Source organism: Podarcis raffonei, chromosome 6, assembly GCF_027172205.1.
Source record: "Podarcis raffonei isolate rPodRaf1 chromosome 6, rPodRaf1.pri, whole genome shotgun sequence".
Classification (NCBI taxonomy): Eukaryota; Metazoa; Chordata; class Lepidosauria; order Squamata; family Lacertidae; genus Podarcis; species Podarcis raffonei.
The window spans coordinates 74,006,667-74,025,430 of NC_070607.1; the positions used below are offsets into that span (position 1 = coordinate 74,006,667).

The following is an 18,764-nucleotide window of genomic DNA, read 5'->3' on the forward strand; positions in this document are numbered from 1 at the left end:
ATAGGTGGAGATTACATCCGCAAGCTCCTTTAGTACCCTTGGGTACTAAATGTTTACATTAAACATTTACTAAACCTATGGGTATTTTTTCGCAGTTCCTGTGAAAAAGAAGAAACTTTCTAGTTTCTTATCAGTGTGAACTTGATTTCGTGGGAGTGAGCCAGGCAATTATCCTTCACCCAAACAGATGCTTTCCAAGGAAGAATATCTGAATGGCCCTTGAATCTATTTAGAGCAGGGCTATATAATATTGGATGGCATGCAGATAGATTCATTACTAAATTGACAACTAGTCGAAGGGTTATGCTAATGAGAATGAAGATTCCTGGCAGAATTGATTTTTATTGCATTTCATATTTTGCATATACCTGACAAGTTCATTCGTTAATCAAAGGCAGAACAAGGCTAATGCCCGAGAAGAGCCAAACTGAAGTAGAAAGCAGTTCACTTGTGTGTGTTTAAATGCATAACTGGTATTCCATTGTTCTGGATCACATGGAAAACCATTGTGGTGTAATGATTAGAACAGGGTTTGCCAAACTTGGTTCTCCAGCTGTTTTGGGACTACAACTCTCATGATCCCTAGCTAGCAGGGCCAGTGGGATGATGGGAATTGTAGGACAAAAACAGCTGGAGACCCAAGTTTGGAAACCCTGGATTAAAGTGTCACTCCACTCACCAATAATAGTGTACTGGATGAACTTGGGCCAGCCTGTGTCTGTCAGCCTCACAGGGTTGTTGTAAGGGGAGGGGGTAACCATTAACACCACTTCATAATTCTTAGGGGAAAGGTGAGATGTCAATTTAATGATTAAAAATTAAACGAAATGGAACCACTTTCTAGATCAGTTGTGATCAACTTGTTTGTTTCCGTGGCTGTAATGTGAAGTTTTCTGCTCTTTGTGTCAGCAGAAGTGAGTAAGATACTCAAGCATGTGTGATGAGCAAAAGTGTGCCCAGCTGATGGGCAAAATTAGTTGTGAACTATGCAGGGCTTTTATTACACACTATTTAAAATACTTAATGGTTTAACATGACAAATGGAATCAATAAATAACTTTAAAAGAAAAAAGAAAAAGCTTGGCCAAAGTTGTAAAGGCATAACACTTAACAATTTACCATATGAATTCAGACACAGTGCCAATTTTCTACATTTTTATGTATACCCTCTAAAACCATTATTGCTTTGCAGAATAGATTTTTTTTTTCTTTGAGAAATGAAAACATAAATCTATGTCTGGTTTCCTGCATAAAGGTTCGTTGTGTATAAGCTGCCAGGAACCAATATTTGACATTTTTTTAAAAAAATTAAAAAGTTCCATAAGGGTAGATATTGCCAAAGGCAAGGTGGAAGATCTGAAGAGAAAGTAACTGTTCGGTAACTTAGATCCAGGACATACTCCTGATCTATCATCTTATATCTATAAGCATGGGAGCCCCCCAGGGAGAGTAGAGGAATAGGATTTCCTATTGTACAAATGGAAGTCCTGACACTAATGGGACAAATTCATTGGTTATAACCCTTGGATTTTTTTTAAAAAGTGGGTAGGAAATTTTCTCTTATTGGTAACTATTTTGCTCTAACCATTTTTTGAGCAATCCCCCCCCCATTGCAATTGCCATCATGCTTATCTTTAGTTTGCTTACATAATAGCAGAGGGGTCTATCTTTCAAAAATGCAAAAATCACACAGCTCTACAAGCCACTGAGGACTGACTGGATCTCTCCCTCTCTCTCTCTCTCTCTCTCTCTCTCTGACACACACACATACACACACACAATCAGGCACTTGAACACTTTTTATGAGGCTGTCTGCACTAGCACACTCAGTCTGAAAAAGACACCAACAGTCATAGCTATTATATTTATCACTTATCGTATGAACCAGCTGTCTAATGTCCACCAGTGAGTAGGTTGGCATTATGTAGCAATGCATGAAATTGTGATATCTTGATACTGGGGAAAGAAAACAAGTTCTGTGAAACTAATCATATGTCATGCTTAAACTCAGGCTTGAGTGCAGGGATTTGCCAAAAAAATTAACAGTAATTTATTTAGAGGAGTGTTTCTTTAAAAAAAAATACAATGGGTAATGGGGAGGATTTCAGGGAATGTAGGAATGAACTCAAGAATGCAAGTCAAAATCAAGTCAAAGGCATATCAGCACAGCCTTAATGGTACTCTCATTAAGGGAGGTAATTATTACTTACATAGCAACATGACTGCACATGCACACTCCAGAATAGCATAAAACAAGAGAGCACTGCTAGAATATAAGCATCTAGCCATGAGATATCACCCATGAACTAACAATGAAGAGGCAGCTAGTATAAATTTCCCTTCAAGTATGCCTTGCAACCTGATCTGGCAGCCTTTCTGCAGCTAGAAGTGCTTTGGATATGGCATGCCAACAGTCATGATAGAACAATGTCAGAAAGTGTGATATTGTAGCAGCGACATCCGCAGTGGCATTTTGCTGCTATCACAGGCAGTTGTGTCAGCAGAGATATTTAGAACTGGAGTGACAAGAAAGTTTCTCTTTCTCTGTTTCAACAAAGCAAACAAACATCTTGATTATTACCATTTCTAAAGCTCAGGGGAGGTCATGATTTCACACCGTTTTGCAGATCAAACCAATCTCTTAAAAGAAACTGCACTTAAACCTCACATCCTTTAAGAAATTAACTTTTCCTGTCCTCCAAAAGGCAATACTGGTATTAGCAAAGAAATATAATTAACAATTAATGACTTTCGCACCAGTTAAAGTGGGAAACCCCCATTTTGCAAAAGTCAACTTCAATGAAATTCTTTGTCACTTTAGTGGATCCTGAACAGTTCGCTGTGGTGGTGAGCATCAGGTTGGCTTATTACAGCAGAAATACCACCAATAAAGTCAACAGCAGTCCTATCAGAAAAGGGGGTGCCAGAGAAAAGTAATATAGTAAAATAATAGGTGATATGCACCACATTTAATTAAATTAAAGTTGGCTGTCTCTCAAAATCAAGTCAAAGGCGTGTCAAACATAGGTTACACATTTGAGAGTTAATCGGAGTGTCATCATTTATTTCAGACACAAATCTCTCTAAGTACATGGGGGGAAAGTGCAAAAATTAGGAAATTGTGTCCCTGGTTTGTTGACATCCAGAACTCTACAATGGATTGAGAATTACCTGGGTTTCTCAGAGCCAAATCAATATACAATCAGATTAATGAAATCATCCCCACAACCACCACATATGTAGATCAAAGACTACCTGGAAATATTTGTCATTATGTTCTCTGGCGCAGCCTGTATGATGACCCAGGGGAAAGCTATATTAGAAAACTTTCATCTCCTTCATTAATGCCAATGATCCTTATTAGATTGTTTATATGTTGTCTAACAGTGACAAGTTTGTTACTTATCATGCAGTGAATATTGCTGTGGCAACACAGAAATTGAGAGTGTGCTTTGTAGAAACTAATGTAGATAATTGTATCAACCTTTAATCTTGTTTTACTCTGTCAGATGTTACTATTAAAAACAGTAATCAGATGTAATGCAGGTTTGGTTTTGTACTAAAATGTGAACCGAGTTTTCTAAAGACCTAACTGGTTAAACAATACAATTTATGTTCTTTATTTAAGCAATTGTTACCCTACCTATCTACTCAAATCAGTTTGCATTAACCATTAAAAACAATAACGCAAACATACATTGCAAAGCTAGCAAACCACTTCAAGAGCCAATAAAACCAAGCCACAATTTTACTCAAAAAGGTGAAACTTCCATTACAATTAGATAAAACTATTAAGAAATAGGAAACAGAAAGCCAGCTCTTAAAGACAAAGGTTAAGTTTAATTCTCTGATGTTGAAAAGTCATCAATGAAGGGGGCTAAATGTATCTCCTGGGGAAAATGAATTCCAAAGCCTGGGTGCAGCCACTGAAAATCCCCTTTTTGTTTCATCATTAACTGTGCCTCAGACATTGACAAAACAAAACAAAACAAAAAAGCCTTTCCAGCAGATCTTCTGTAGCATACAAGTTCATATGAAAGAAGGCAGACAATTGAGATACCTTGATCCTAAGCCATATAGGACTTTAAAACCAATACTTAGCATTGTTCCTAGAAGATTTGACTGACAATAGGCAGGTGATTAGCCTTTACATTTTGAATCCAAATTGCTACATGAAAGTGGGGGAAATGGGATTCAAAACCAACATACTATGGGCAATGACAAATGTTACTAAGTGTCCTAGCTTATAATGCCAAAGTGTAATGTCTACTATTCTGGAAAATGATATGATAAGCTGACTTGTTATTCCTGCCCGTATCAGCCAACATCAGCCCGTATCGCAGTTTTGGAAGTTCTCACCCCGAGATAAATAATTTTGTTTAGAGGCTTTCTTACCCAGCATGCTTTTTACTCACCAGTTGGGACAGCAGGATCCATTGTTGGTTTCTCCCAGGTATTAATCTGCTCCCAAGTAAATCCATTGGTCCCCAGAGCCACACTATAACCACAGTTACTGTAGTGTTCATCAAACGAACAACCACCTAAGGAGAAAAGAGATGAATAAATACTTTTGTCTTAATTACTTCTGTCTCGTTATGTTACGCCATTTAAATCAGTGCCTTTTATATTAAAAAAACTTGCAGGGGGAAAATAAAATGAATTTCTGGAGCATTAAATTGTTTCCACTGCCCTGGGGGTATATAGCAAAGATTTCTGAGTCTTAAATGTATACTTGGAACATATGGCTTGCCTTTTTTAAAAACTTAATAAGCAATTGTTTCTTAGGTCACTTTTCCTAGTCACAGCTTTAAATCTTCACAATATAGATAGTAGTGTCATATGCCACACATTAATCTGAAGATTTGTGCTCATATCTCAGTTAATAGTCCCTGAGGCATTGTGCAGTAAAACCTAATGTTCATAAAAGATCACGCAGAGGGGAAGAAGACAACTTCATATTTGAATAAGCAGCACATTAAAGTTTGGTGCTCCCTTGCCACTTTGGTTTCCCTTTGAAAGTGCAAAAAAGAGTGTTGCAGTTACAAGTCTTCCTAGTTTTATGTGCCTTTCTATTCTAGTTTTTGTACACTAAGGTCCAGATTTATTTTTAGTACCATTAGCAAATGGCTACTTTAATCCCTCCCCCATTCCAGGTGAATTTTGCATTAAAACCAAAAGAAATCTCTTCTGGCATTGATATTGCCACATGCTTATATATGAATATGAACTTACAAGATTTTCATAAACAACTGATAATAAAGTATTAGCACAATCTAGATCTGTTAAAAACAAAGCTCTGCCCCCCCAAGTTCAGTTTAATAGGGAATCTAAAACTTTTATGACTTCCCCCCTTTTCACAGAAGTGTATGAAATTTGCAGGCGCAGCAACCCTTCTAGAGAAAATTATGTTTTACAATACATCGTCACGGAAGGAGAGATGATTATAGTGGCCAGCATATCCGGCCCATGAGCAGTTGATGTCACCAGTACCCATGCAGAGGTGCTTTTGCTCCACACTAGGTTTCGTGGCATATGTGGAAGAAATGCATGCTTGCTTGACCTGGCTATTGATAGAAGACCTGGAACTTTCAGTCTCTACCGAAAAGGGATGGTTTACATAGCACAAACTTCTGCTTGCCATCTTAGAGAATGTTCCTCACTAGGGCAACAGTAGCCGATATTGGACTCCAGCTCCCATCAGCCCCACCGATTATGGACAGGAGTGGTTGTCCCACAAAATCTGCATGGTACCACATTGCCCACACGCAACCTGGAATCACATAGTCACTATTAAACCTGCTTAGCATTCAGGAGAAAAAGTCATAAATGAATGCATCCAGTATTCAGTGTAAGCTATCCCTGTCCCAGTTCTCCTACGGAAACTGGAGTTTATTAATCTGTCATGCTAGGTATGACATATTTTGTTTCCTCCTCCAGTCAAGTTGGAATTCTGTTCACCCTTTGGAATTGAGGAAATTCTTAAAGCAAATTAGCAGGGTTGAAAACACCCCTGACTTGCTCTGCAAGCGAAACTCCCAAGTAAGACTGCAGGATGCCAACCAAAAGGGCTATAGGGATGCCCTAGAAGCCACATCCTTCCTAGAAGCCACATTCTCCATGTACGTATCCTGATAAATTCAGTGTAACTAAACTGGAGTGGTTCAGTATTAGACAAGAGAGGGTTGGCACAAGGGTTCAGTGTCTTTCTGTCCAGTATTCACCATCTGCTTCATTTTAAAAACATTACAAGGAAATAAAAACACAAATGTCTGATGATGACTTACTCAAACAGTCACTCTCTGGCCCCCATCCCATATTCTTCTTCTAACTACTGGGGGGGGGGACTAGTTCCTGCTTTCACTTCTCCTTATGAAGATTGCCCAAAGCTAAATTAATTAAGCACTCTAGATGAGTTCCAAATATAGATAGGTAATTAAGCATCTTTATGCATGGCTACTTTTGTGGGCTGATTTTTAAGAGTTGTAACCAAATTTCAGCGAAAGCAAAATGTCAAGATCATTTTGGGAGGATGCTTCTTGAATAACATACCTGACTTCTTTGGAAGAAAGCAAAAAGAGAATTTTGATAAGATTCATGAAGGGTGCTTTCATTGACCCATGCACCCCACTGAATCAAAGGAGGATGGTCTATGTGGCTTCTGCTGGTAGGCCTCAGGGCAAAGCATTCAAACAATTGCTTCACCACATCTAGGAAATAAGCTCCCAGAGTAACCCCTGAAAAAGCAGCAGCAGGACCTAATCCTGCCTTTTCCCCCTAAGAGCTGATAGGGAGATGTGACAATAGATAAATAGATATTTACCAAAACAAATTCCTGCATGGCAGGGGGTTGGACTACAAGACCCTCGGGATTCCTTCTAATTCTATGATTCTATGAAAATGTAAAAAGTAACAAAACAAAACAAGCAATAATGGCTCCATAAATTGAAGGAAAATTGCAAGGATAATGAAACTGAAGTAAGCAATCAAAGATTATTTTACAAACAACAGTAGAGGAAGGTGAGGCAAAATGAGATTTCTCAAGACCAGATTAAAAAATGTTGTAATTGTCAGGAGCTGAGAACAGGAACATCAGGGTTTTTTATGCAAAGAGGGCCCAACTGTCTCATACAGAAACTTTTGTGCCTTCCACGTAAATATGCAGAAACACATAAGCATTGTCCATTCTGCTCACAAAGTTCTAATGTACTATTAAAATAATTACTTGTCAAATGGATTTCTAAGAACCCGTTTCATACCAAGTCCCACCTTGAATATTCCCCCTAAGGCTGAGTTCTCTGGCTGAGTTCCCTGGGGTGTAAATTGTTTTAACAATGTAATTAAACACTTCTACAACGGGCCAATGTTTAATTGCTTGTCAATGTCACAATGTAAACCAAGTAAACAGAAATAACATAAAGGGCATCATTATCTCATGAAGCAGACAGCTGCAAAGAATATGGAAGAACGTTCACATATTAATTGGGGCTAACAAGGAGTGACACTAGTATCTGGATTTTGGACACATTCAGAGGATTAACAGATTTTAAAAGAAATTAATAAAGAAGAATGTATTTTATGCACATACATGGAAAGACTCCTATCTTTCTCTAGAAGCTCAGACTATTGCAGGGAAAATGTCACTTCAAATAATTATTCAATGTATTTATTGTGATCACCATTATTAAGCTATCCTAAAGACCGGTAGATCAGAGGAGATCATGTTCTTTACGGCATTATTTATCATCTGCTGCTAAAATTACTTATGGCAACACGAGTGCTCCTCAACAACATTATGGTTAAGATAATGCACAAGAACAAGGAGAAGAGCAAGTACACATGCATATAATTAGATGGCATCACTTTGCCGAATTTTGAGTGAAAACATGCTATCAGGGTTTTGGTAACACACTGGATGGTGCAATAAGCCATCCATCACTCCTGTTCCACTAGCCTAAGAGGTTTCTGCTTGCAAAATGGTACATTCATGTGTTGCAGAAGGACTTAGGTATAAGCCCCACCCCATCAAAAGCAACTCAGAGGCTACCTACAATTTTGGACATTTATCATAGCTATTGGTTATCAGTGCAATTGGTTTCAAACAGGCATGGTACGAAAATATTAGAAGTCAATATACAGTCTTAAAAACAAAGTACAAACCTACCTAGGTAAAGGTAAAGGGACCCCTGACCATTAGGTCCAGTTGTGGCCGACTCTGGGGTTGCGGCGCTCATCTCGCTTTATTGGCCAAGGGAGCTGGCGTACAACTTCCGGATCATGTGGCCAGCATGACTAAGCCGCTTCTGGCGAACCAGAACAGCGCACAGAAACGCTGTTTACCTTCCCGCTGGAGCGGTACCCATTTATCTACTTGCACTTTGACGTGCTTTCGAACTGCTAGGTTGGCAGGAGCAGGGACCGAGCAATGGGAGCTCACCCCATCGCGGGGATTCGAACCGCCAACCTTCTGATCGGCAAGTCCTAGGCTCTGTGGTTTAACCCACAGCACCACCTGCATCCCGCACAAACCTACCTACCAACCACTTAACTAACGGGTGCATTTAGACATTTCAAATACCCCTAAGAAACATTTATAATATGAGCAGTTGAAGTGTTATTTTGGAAGGGAAGGAGGACAGAGGATATATTTCTTGCAGCAAATAAATAAAGTAGTTGAGAGTTGGTTGAAAATATAAAGAAAATGATACAGTTTACAGAAATGAATGAGAAAAGAAAAAGAGTCTTGCTGAATCAGAACAAATATTCATCTAGTCCAACAGCCTGAATTTAACAATGGTCAGCCCATGAGCAAAGCATGAAGACCATGTCCCTTGCCTGTTGCTTCTCTGCCAGACACTGGCATTCAGAGGCACCTTGGCTGTCAACAGGGAGCTGCATCTTTTCAACCATGCTCTCCTTGAACCTGCTCCCAAAGGTGCTTTCAAGGGCACTCCTATGGAAATGCTCTCTATATCTCTACTGTCCAGTCCTCTGGCACAGAGGCAATTTTAAGGGAAGGTACATATTTTTGTTCAAAGACCTTTCTCCCATGTGCCACGTTAAATTTCAACTTGTTGATGAGCTGCAAAATGTCACCTTCATCTGACTTCCTTCTTTGGACACCCTTCCTGCAGGGAGAAAACAAAACAACTCAGCCATGGGTTCCCACCCAACACTTTCCTGGGTGAATACTGATGCAAACAAAGAAGACATTCAGCTTCTCTGCATTATTTGCACCCTCCTGTGGAAATCCTCTTATTAATCTGTCCCACATGAAGCCGAGACAAAGAACAAGTGACCTCCCAGCATGGAAAGAGAAACCCAAATAAACAAAGGCTCCCTTGACCCACAACAAGCTTGCAGTTGTGACTCATTACGGCAAAGGCTGAAATAACCCCTGTTTTACATTGTGCGCTGGTAACAATGCCGCCGTTCCTCTGAATGATCCTAATTAATTTTGAACAGACCTATCATCAGTTACTGAGTCTTGCCCCTGGATTAAATGTAAACCAGCCTTGCATAAATTGAGTGCTTTCTTTGAATCTATAATTGAATTTGCAGAAGTGTGCGCCAGGGGGGTGTTTAAATAAGTGCACAAATATGATAAAAAGGACTTCACGCCATTATATCTAATTCAGTAAGCAAAAATAATGGCAGGGCACGTACCAATTAGCTTTTGATTTATTTATTTTAACAAATCCAATTAGTAGAATGTTTTATAAAGTCATCCAATGTCAAAAACTCGTGGACTCTCTAAAGAAAGAGCACTGGAAAAGGAGAAGAAATTAAGCTAGGCTCATTGGGTAAATGGTACTACTTTTAAATTGTGCAGAGGAGGGGAAGGAGAGGAAAGCTCTATTGTGCGAGAAGAAGTCCCTGCACTCATGGGATAACTTTGTTGGGTAGAAACCTAAACCTATGTAGGGAACACCCTACCTAAGATTAAAAAGGATAGTTATGTCCAGGCTTGGTATCACGCCTGGAGATGCTGCAGATTGAACCTGGAGCATCACAGCACTTTTTGGAGAGGAGATGACTACCTTCACAAAAACATTGAAAAACTTTCTGTGGCATTGCATTTTTGGAAAACTGAGATAGGTACAACCTTGACCCCAGGGACTCTACAGGAGGAATGTTATGTACTGAAGTTCTCACCCTGGGCCAGCAGGGGGATACTGTAGATAGTTATGCAAATGAAGGATCGAAAGTGACGTTCAGTGATTGGATAGTTTGTATGCAAATGAAGGATCGAAAGTGACGTTCAGTGATTGGATAATTTTAGAAAGTTGCAACAGTTACGTTGCTGACTGAGCCCTTCAGTTCAGTTCTGTTCTGGCATTTGAATAAAGAAGAGTTGTTTGAAGAATCGTCTGATATGTTCACCCACAACTTAACTAGGAACTCTGCTGAGGGCAAGCTCAACCCTCAAGCAGGCACTTGCTGTGTTAATCCACAGCTGGAAAGGCAGGAAAGTACCTTAAAGACTAACCATTGAAATCCAATGACACATGAGATGAGACTGCTCATGCAAAGGGACTTCACTTCCTCCCCATGCCTCCCAAAATCTCCTCTGGAGAGTTCCCCTAAACCTTCCAGAGCAGATGTTAAGGACACACAGGGGAGGCACAAGTAAGAGGGGAAAGGACTCAACCTGATGCATGAGTGAAATTCTGTTTTGCTGATGCACAGATATGGCTGGATACAACCCTAACTAGAATGAAACTTTTACACTGTGAATATTGGGTTGTTGTTCATCTATAAATTCATTTTCTAGCAGGACAGTAACTGCGCCAATATTCCTAATTTAGGGCTCAATTACTTCCACATACAAATTTTATTCCCAGGCATCAATGCAACCATTATCTGTACCAGACCTTTCAGTAGAAAAGGGCTAAATCCAAGTTTGACAGTTTAGAACATGTTAAGAACTATCCACCCACATTATAGAGGCTCTAGGTCTCTGATTACTAGCTAGTTTTGTCAGTGGAGCACATCTGATTTGCAGTGGGCCTAGAACAGGTAAGCACACGTGCCACTAGTACCACTTCCTACACCCATGGTCCTCTGTCTTCTGGCCATCTCTCCAAGCCCTTTCAGGAAAGGTAAGGACACCTACGAATAGGGATATAAGGATGAAATGGAGAAAAACGTGAACAGAACTAAGCATGTTTCCAGAAAGCAAGGACCCCCTGGCCTCTCTTTCCCTGAACTGCAATGCAACATCACACAATTAAGGAAGAAGGTCAAAGCAATACCAACGAGTGCAAATGTCTTGGAAAAAGATAATGGATATCTTTACCAGCCATTGCAGTAGCAATTAATAGAAGCAAAGATTTCCTGAAACCCTAAAATTTTATGACAAATTCAGATCAAGAGTAATTGAACAGTTGAATGATAAAGGTTCTGTTAGGTTAATGCTAAGCCCATTAATTATGATAGCTTTGCCTTAAATTATAATTTTAATTGGCACCACGAAGATCCTTTTAAGAATGAACCCTTCGCATAGCTGCTGTGTCCTAGCACTTTCACAAAACTGCATATTTGATTATATTTCTCCAAAGGGTGATTTAAATAGACTGTTCTGAGCTCAAAAAAAAGTTGGAAATGGTCATTCCATCAGAACTTAGATGTAATGATTTCATGTGCAATCCTCAACCCACCACTTCCGGGTGGGGCTTATCTGTAGCCCAGCCAAGCATGCCAACCAGGGCAAAAGGTGTGGGGCATCAGGGCCCGTACCATAAAGTGATGGCAGCATGGCCATTTCAGGATCCCAGGGCGGCTCAACCCCTCCCATCCCAAAACACAGTTTGGGGTTTTCCAGTGGTGAGATACCTGCAAGAGGCACTTCTATCTCCTTGCACTTTCAGCAGCCATAAGAGGATACTGAATGCCAGCAGAGTGATGCTGGCATCACTCCTCAGGAGGAGGCTGACAGGGTCTGGCAAAGGACTAAAGCCACCCAAACCGCAATGAAAAAAAGGGGAGTTGGATTGCTCTGCTGTTGACATTTCTGCAGCATGAGGTGGGAAAGGAGACTTTAATAAACCTAATAATAATAATAATAATAATAATAATAATAATAATAATAATAATATATTATTTATACCCCTTATGCCTTCAGATATCTTCTAAAAGTCTGGTAGTTGTTTTTCTCTTTGACATCTGGTGGGAGGGTGTTCCACTACCGAGAACGCCCTCTGCCTGGTTCCCTGTAACTTGGCTTCTCGTAGCGAGGGAACCGCCAGAAGGCCCTCGGCGCTGGACCTCAGTGTCCGGGCAGAACGATGGGAGTGGAGAAACTCCTTCAGATATAACCAACACAAGATGCTCTGTAAAACTCTTGACTTGTGAAAATTCCCTCACACCTGATAAGCTTCATCTACCAAGAGCTAATACAAAATAGCCTGAATAATCTGGGGAAGGGCTGTAGTTCAGTGGTAGAGCATCTGCCTTGTGTGAAGAAGGTCCCAACTTCAATCCCTGGCATTTTCAGGTAGTACTGGGAGACACTCCATATTTAAAACCCCAGAGAGCCCCTGGGGTCAGTGCAGATAGACCAATGACCTCACTCAGCTCAAAGCAGCTTCTGAATGTGAAGTTTTGGCTAGTCTCCAGAGGAGAGGCTGAAAAGAAATCAAGTCACTCTGGTTAAACCATTGAAATCGCTCCCACAAGCTGTAGCAATGGCTACCAACCATTGCAGCTTTAAAAGAGGATTATAGAAATTTAAGGAGGCAACAAGCCTTGATGGCTATGTCATTTCTCCACTGTTTGAGGCTGTACGTCTCTGTATACCAGTAGGCCTCTGACAGGCTACTGTGAGAACAGGATACTGGACCACAATGGGCCTGCATATGTCCTTATGCGCTCACATATTCAAACTGAATTTTCCTCTAAAAATTCAGATGTTTTGAGAAGCAGCCTCCGATATGTGAAATTAATGCTGTCTATTTCAATGCCCAAAATGTGGATTGTTCAGCATAACCGTGGAAAGTATTTATGGGAGCCCTAAGCCAATCAGGAGAAAGGTCGCAGTGAGTAGTTTAGAGTGGGGATTATCAAAACCGCTGAGCCAAACCCTGCAGCTCTCTCGGTCAGCACAGCAATATTTGTGGCAGCATAAGGATAGCCCCATCCTCTGCTGATTGTTACTGGGAGATTCAGTTCAGTACTTTGATAGCCAACACTGATATTGTGGTGTCAAATTGCAAAAGGTAATCCAAAATAAACACACCAATCATCACTTTAAGGAACACTTGATTATCTCAGCTCTTAACACAAGGTATATATTTCACAGTATATATTTCTATCATGGATAATAATTTTGCAGACTCGGCATTATAATATGATGCATATTTAAAAAGCATCAAAAAGATAAAATTCGTTGCAATCTTCTTTTGGCATTTTTTATTTACAATTAAAGGAGCAGAAATGAAAAAGATATATGGTTCAAACGGACAAAATCACGTTGATGTAAACATTAAAAATTAAGTGCAATTTGTAGGCTGAAAAGCAACATCACAGCTTCAGACACCAAAACTCTTTACTTCTATGGCAAATAGAAACAGTCACAGAAACCTGTCCATTGCCATAAATTGATATTATAGATAGTCTTTGGGTTCTACCCCCAATATAACAGTTTTGAATAAATCAAGATATTGCATCTATGCTAAACAAAAAACAAAAACTCTCCAACTGTAAAAGCTTTGCAAAAATATTTTGCCTGATAATGATCCGTGCTAAATTAAATCAAAAAATGCAAGAGGATTGGCAAAAGAAAGAAAAAAAAGATTCATGCTTGATCTCCCCAAATCCCTATTATGGGGTTTACTCTCTCCGTGGCACGCAAGGTCATCTTCTCAGAACTCACTTAAGAGGCTTATTGACCAAAGACATATAATTAACAATGATATACAGTAAGGGGGCACATTTGCTGGATTCACATTTGTCTCTCTTGTATTAAGAGTTGTTAAATATGCATTACACCCCTCCTCTGAAGGCAGCATATATGGCAGATGGATAGAGGTTCAGTTGGTAGAGCACGAGACTCTTCATCTTGGTGTTTCCCTCTCATTTTAGACTCACAATAATCATAAGAAGAAAAGATTAGTCCTTCTAGATCGGGCCATTGGGCCCGATTTAGTCCACCATCCTGCTTTCACTGTGACCAAGCAGATGTCCATGGGAGGCCTGCCAGCAGACAACAGCACTCTCATCTCCCACATTTTCCAGCAACTGAAGGTAAATTCAGCTTAGAGATAACCCTGTGCACGTCATGGCTCAGTGGTGATTTGAACCCAGGCCTTCCTACTGAAGTCTCACAGTTTATCTTGCAAGGCATTTTTCTTGTTCAGTAGACAAACTGCTTGTATTTTCCATCGTTTGATTTAAGATGCCTAGCCAAAGTTGAATAGTCATCCTTTTATTATGCTAGCAGCAAACCACCAGAACCTGGGAAAGTCGGTTCTTTTGCAAGAGACTGAAGATTTATATGGCATTTTCTTAAAATTTATCAAATCGGATTCAAAGATGAAGTGTATAGATAATCTGACTTTGCCTGCTAGAATTCTTGTCTTGTAAGTAAACATTAAGTAAATAATATATTCGTGCCTCAGCTATCATATTTCTTATGTATTTATACCAGGAAGCAACACTTCTAGTCTTATATAAATCAAGTGGATATATAAGTTTCTAAAATGTAGATGCCTTTGTTGTTAGATAGCCAGTGAGCCTAGCCACCTATAAAGTATCTCTCAAGAATCCCATCTTAAACTGTATTTTCCCAGCATATATACAGGTGAAACTCGAAAAATTAGAATATTGTGGGAAAGTTCATTTATTTCAGTAATTCAACATAAAAGGTGAAACTAATATATGAGATAGACTCATGACATGCAAAGCGAGATATGTCAAGCCTTTATTTGTTACAATTGTGATGATTATGGCGTACAGCTGATGAAAACCCCAAATTAAAAATCTCAGAAAATTAGAATATTAAATGAAATCAGCAAAACAAGGATTGCAAATAGAGCAATATTGGACCTCTGAGAAGTAGAAGCATGCATATGTACTCAGTACTTGGTTTGGGCCCCTTTTGCATCAATTACTGCCTCAATGTGACATGGCATGGATGCTATCAGCCTGTGGCACTGCTGAGGTATTATGGAAGATCAGGATGCTTCAATAGCAGCCTTCAGCTCTTCTACATTGCTCGGTCTCATGTCTCTCATCTTTCTCTTGGCAATGCCCCATAGATTCTCTATGGGGTTCAGGTCAGGCGAGTTTGCTGGCCAATCAAGCACAGTAATCCCATGGGCATTGAACCAGGTTTTGGTACTTTTGGCAGTGTGGGCAGGTGCCAAAGTCCTGCTCGAAAATGAAGTCAGCATCCCCATAAAGCTCGTCAGCAGAAGGAAGCATGAAGTGCTCCAAAATCTCATGGTAGACGGCTGTGTTGACCCTGGACTCAATGAAGCATGGTGGACCAACACCAGCTGATGACATGGCTCCCCAAATCAACGCAGACTGTGGAAACTTCACACTGGACTTCAAGCATCTGGCATTGTGTGCCTCCCCATTCTTCCTCCAGACTTCATTTTACAGCAGGACTTTGGCACTTGCCCATCTGCCCCAGCTGCAACAAAACATGTCTCTCCTGTATCGGTCTCTACAGCCACAGCAGGTGTTGCAACCTTCCAACCATTTGACCTCACCTCCAAAGGCACACTCCTCCATAGTCTCCTGAGACAGATGAATGCCAACCCCAACAGTTGTGCTGCTGCAGATGCACCATGACATTTATTCTCTCTTGTGCTCTTCTCAGTGGTCATATATATATAAGTTGCCACTCTACTTTGAGCAGAATCCAATGTTGTCCAGACTTTTCCTCACCCAATAGGACTTGTCTTTCCTCTCCCCTGAAGTCCCCCATGCACCCCCAAAACTATTTCCGAGTGTGTCCTAACACTTTGGAGCAGATTTTGAGGGTTTCTAGATGGTTATCAGAGGCTACAGGGAAGAAGAGAGGAGAATAACATCCTGTTGCACAAGTGGAAGTAGATGGCATCTTCTACTCATGTGAGGGTCATTTTCCTACAAAGCTGCTCTGGTATACCAGAATGCTCACTTCATGAGATATTACAACATTAGGAGAAGTAAGGCAGTATTTGAACCGCTGACCTTCTGATCGGCAAGCCCTAGGCTCTGTGGTTTAGACCACAGCGCCACCAATGATGGGGTGAGCTCTCATTGCTCAGTCCCAGCTCCTGCCAACCTAACAGTTCAAAAGCATGTCAAAGTACAAGTAGATAAATAGGTATCGCTCGGGCAGGAAGATAACTGGAGTTTTCATGTGCTGCTCTGGTTTTCCCAGAAGCGGCTTAGTCATGGTGGCCACATGACCCGGAAAAACTATCTGCGGACAAACGTCAGCTCCCTTGGCCAGTAAAGGGAGATGAGCGCCGCAACCCCAGAGGCATTTGTGACTGGACTTAACTGTCAGGGGTCCTTTACCTTTTTTTTTAAAGGCAGTATTAGGAGAATAGAGGCAGGAGCTACTTAAGTTCACAGTGTCTGCCTGAGCTATCCACTATTTTAGAGACTGCAGTGACAGGCCTCCTGTCCAAAAAGATGGGGGAAAGGCGTGAAATAGAGGATAATCAATCTAACAGCTGGATGTGGAAAATTGCACAAAACACCTTCTACACAATGAGAGTGTTGTGGAGTCATTCTGTAACTTTCACAAATGCCAAGATATTTGCAATAGAAGAAAAAGTGGTTTGATGACTGCAGCATTTTTGGATGTTGGTGGAGTAAAGATAACATAATGGAAGCATGTAGGACAACAAAAACAAAACCGGCAGCTGTAACACTATAAAAGCAGGGCCTTTTTTCAGCCAGAACTCACCAGAGCTTAGTTCTGACACCTCTCAGATGGGCACCATTTCATTCTAAGAGAACAAGGGAAACTTTCACGGTGAGTACCAACATCTCTTTTTCTAGAAAAATAGCAATGCTGAACAGAAAGCTGTGCAGGTCTCAGAATGGATTCCCTAAATGGTTTCTGATATTCATAAGATTCATGTTTGCTGTTTTTGTTGTCTCTTGTTTTAAAAATGTTGCATAAACTCTGCAACACACATTTAAGACAAAAGACAACAAAAATGCTAAAATAATAATAATTATTAATATTTAGTACACATCTGTGTAGCTCCATCTGTTCCATCTTTCCCTTTAAAGGTCAGCACTGGGAAGTCTATTAGGGCAGATTTTTTATTTCATATCAGAAGAGACAAGATAAACTATTGTGCTTACATTTTTTTCTTACAGTTCACTATTGAAAATCCTATCTGAAAGAAGATTTCTAAGGGTTTATTTACCTTCCTATAGTTAAGGTATTAGTCATTTCTCAGAATACTGTAACTCAACACTCAATACAGGATTAAAGTAAAGAGAAGGTTTAGCTGTACTTTCTATATTAACATTTCTTTTGCAGTTAACCTACAGGAAGGTGATACATTATTTCTCACAAATGGAGGTTTTAGGTTTTAAGGAATGCTATTTATTCTGATTAGAATATATATTTACGCATTATAATTTAGGAAAGTTTGTCAAAAGTATGGTATGATAAAATATCAAAAAAATTAAGGTCACAGATGTCTGAATATGGGCTTCATCCTGAACTTGCAACATAGTGAATTAGTGTCTCATCCTCCGGATACAGTATGGTATACTAGTTTGGTCAAGGGAAAATCAGAGTGAAATCCTCAGGATGGTCTTGCAGCCCAGGTAGGTTTGGAAGGCCACATCTGGCTTCAGGGCCTGAGGTTTCTTAACCTTGATATAGAGCAAAGCTCTTGGGTAGTGAGCTGTCCTTCCTTCCTTCTTTCCTCTCTGGGAAAGGAAGAACACAGAGAGAAGCAGCACAGAAGTGATAAACTCCTCCCCGACTCCTTCTATAAACTCTCTGCAGGCATTCTAGCTCTGAGGTTGTGATTATGACTCTGTATTGTATTTTCACAGCAGAGCACTGAAGCTCCTTGGCCTAGCTCTTGTATATTCTTGAAAACTGCAAAGAGTAGATAGAGCACAGGTAGTACAGAAGAGGAAAGGGCAGAAAATAGAGCAGTCTGCATAATGGTTGAGCTATTATTTGAAAGTCTGCTCCGCACCTCCAACAGGATGACTTAAGCTAAAGAACTCAAAAGCTTTAGGACCTTTGTCCTGAAAGATAAATTCCAACGATTCATCTTTTGAATAGTTTCCAAAACCTAGGATTAATTAGGTTTAAAAATGCACATTTATTTTAGAACCAGCAGCACTAATCACCACAAGCATCGACTGCATCTGTGCAGATTATCTTAAGCACATTAATACATGAGTCAGGCACGTTTCATAGTTAAACTCCCAACACAAATCATTTTATTAGCCGATTATCATTTAATGGCACACAACAAACACAAAATTCAGGGTGTTTCATTGCATACTTTTCCCAGCCTGGGAACATTTGGTGAAGGGTCAGTGTTATAAGTAAATAAGTAATAAACCTTCAAAAAAAGAGATAACTACAGGTTGGTGTCTGCATTTATTGCAGCTGTTGAAGGTCAGTAAATATTCATCAACCCTCAACTGTATTTATCAAAAAGTATCCTATTAAATTTACATTAACTGCGGAGCATATATAGGGACACATTCTCTATTACATCTTCAGGTTAGTGGCCATCATCATGTTTCAGTAAGCAAAGAGCAATGTGGCTTTGAACTGA

General features: G+C 40.1%; 1 protein-coding gene across 11 annotated transcripts in view; it reads right to left on the reverse strand.

Annotated features, from left to right (window-relative positions):
- PTPRT (protein tyrosine phosphatase receptor type T) overlaps positions 1-18,764 on the reverse strand; it is a 603,119-nt gene that overhangs the window by 435,570 nt on the left and 148,785 nt on the right. For all 11 annotated transcript variants that reach the window (XM_053394030.1, XM_053394036.1, XM_053394029.1 and 8 more), the window contains exon 2: positions 4,416-4,541. In XM_053394030.1, coding sequence (XP_053250005.1) covers positions 4,416-4,541 — 126 coding nt within the window. The remainder of the gene's footprint in view (positions 1-4,415; positions 4,542-18,764) is intronic.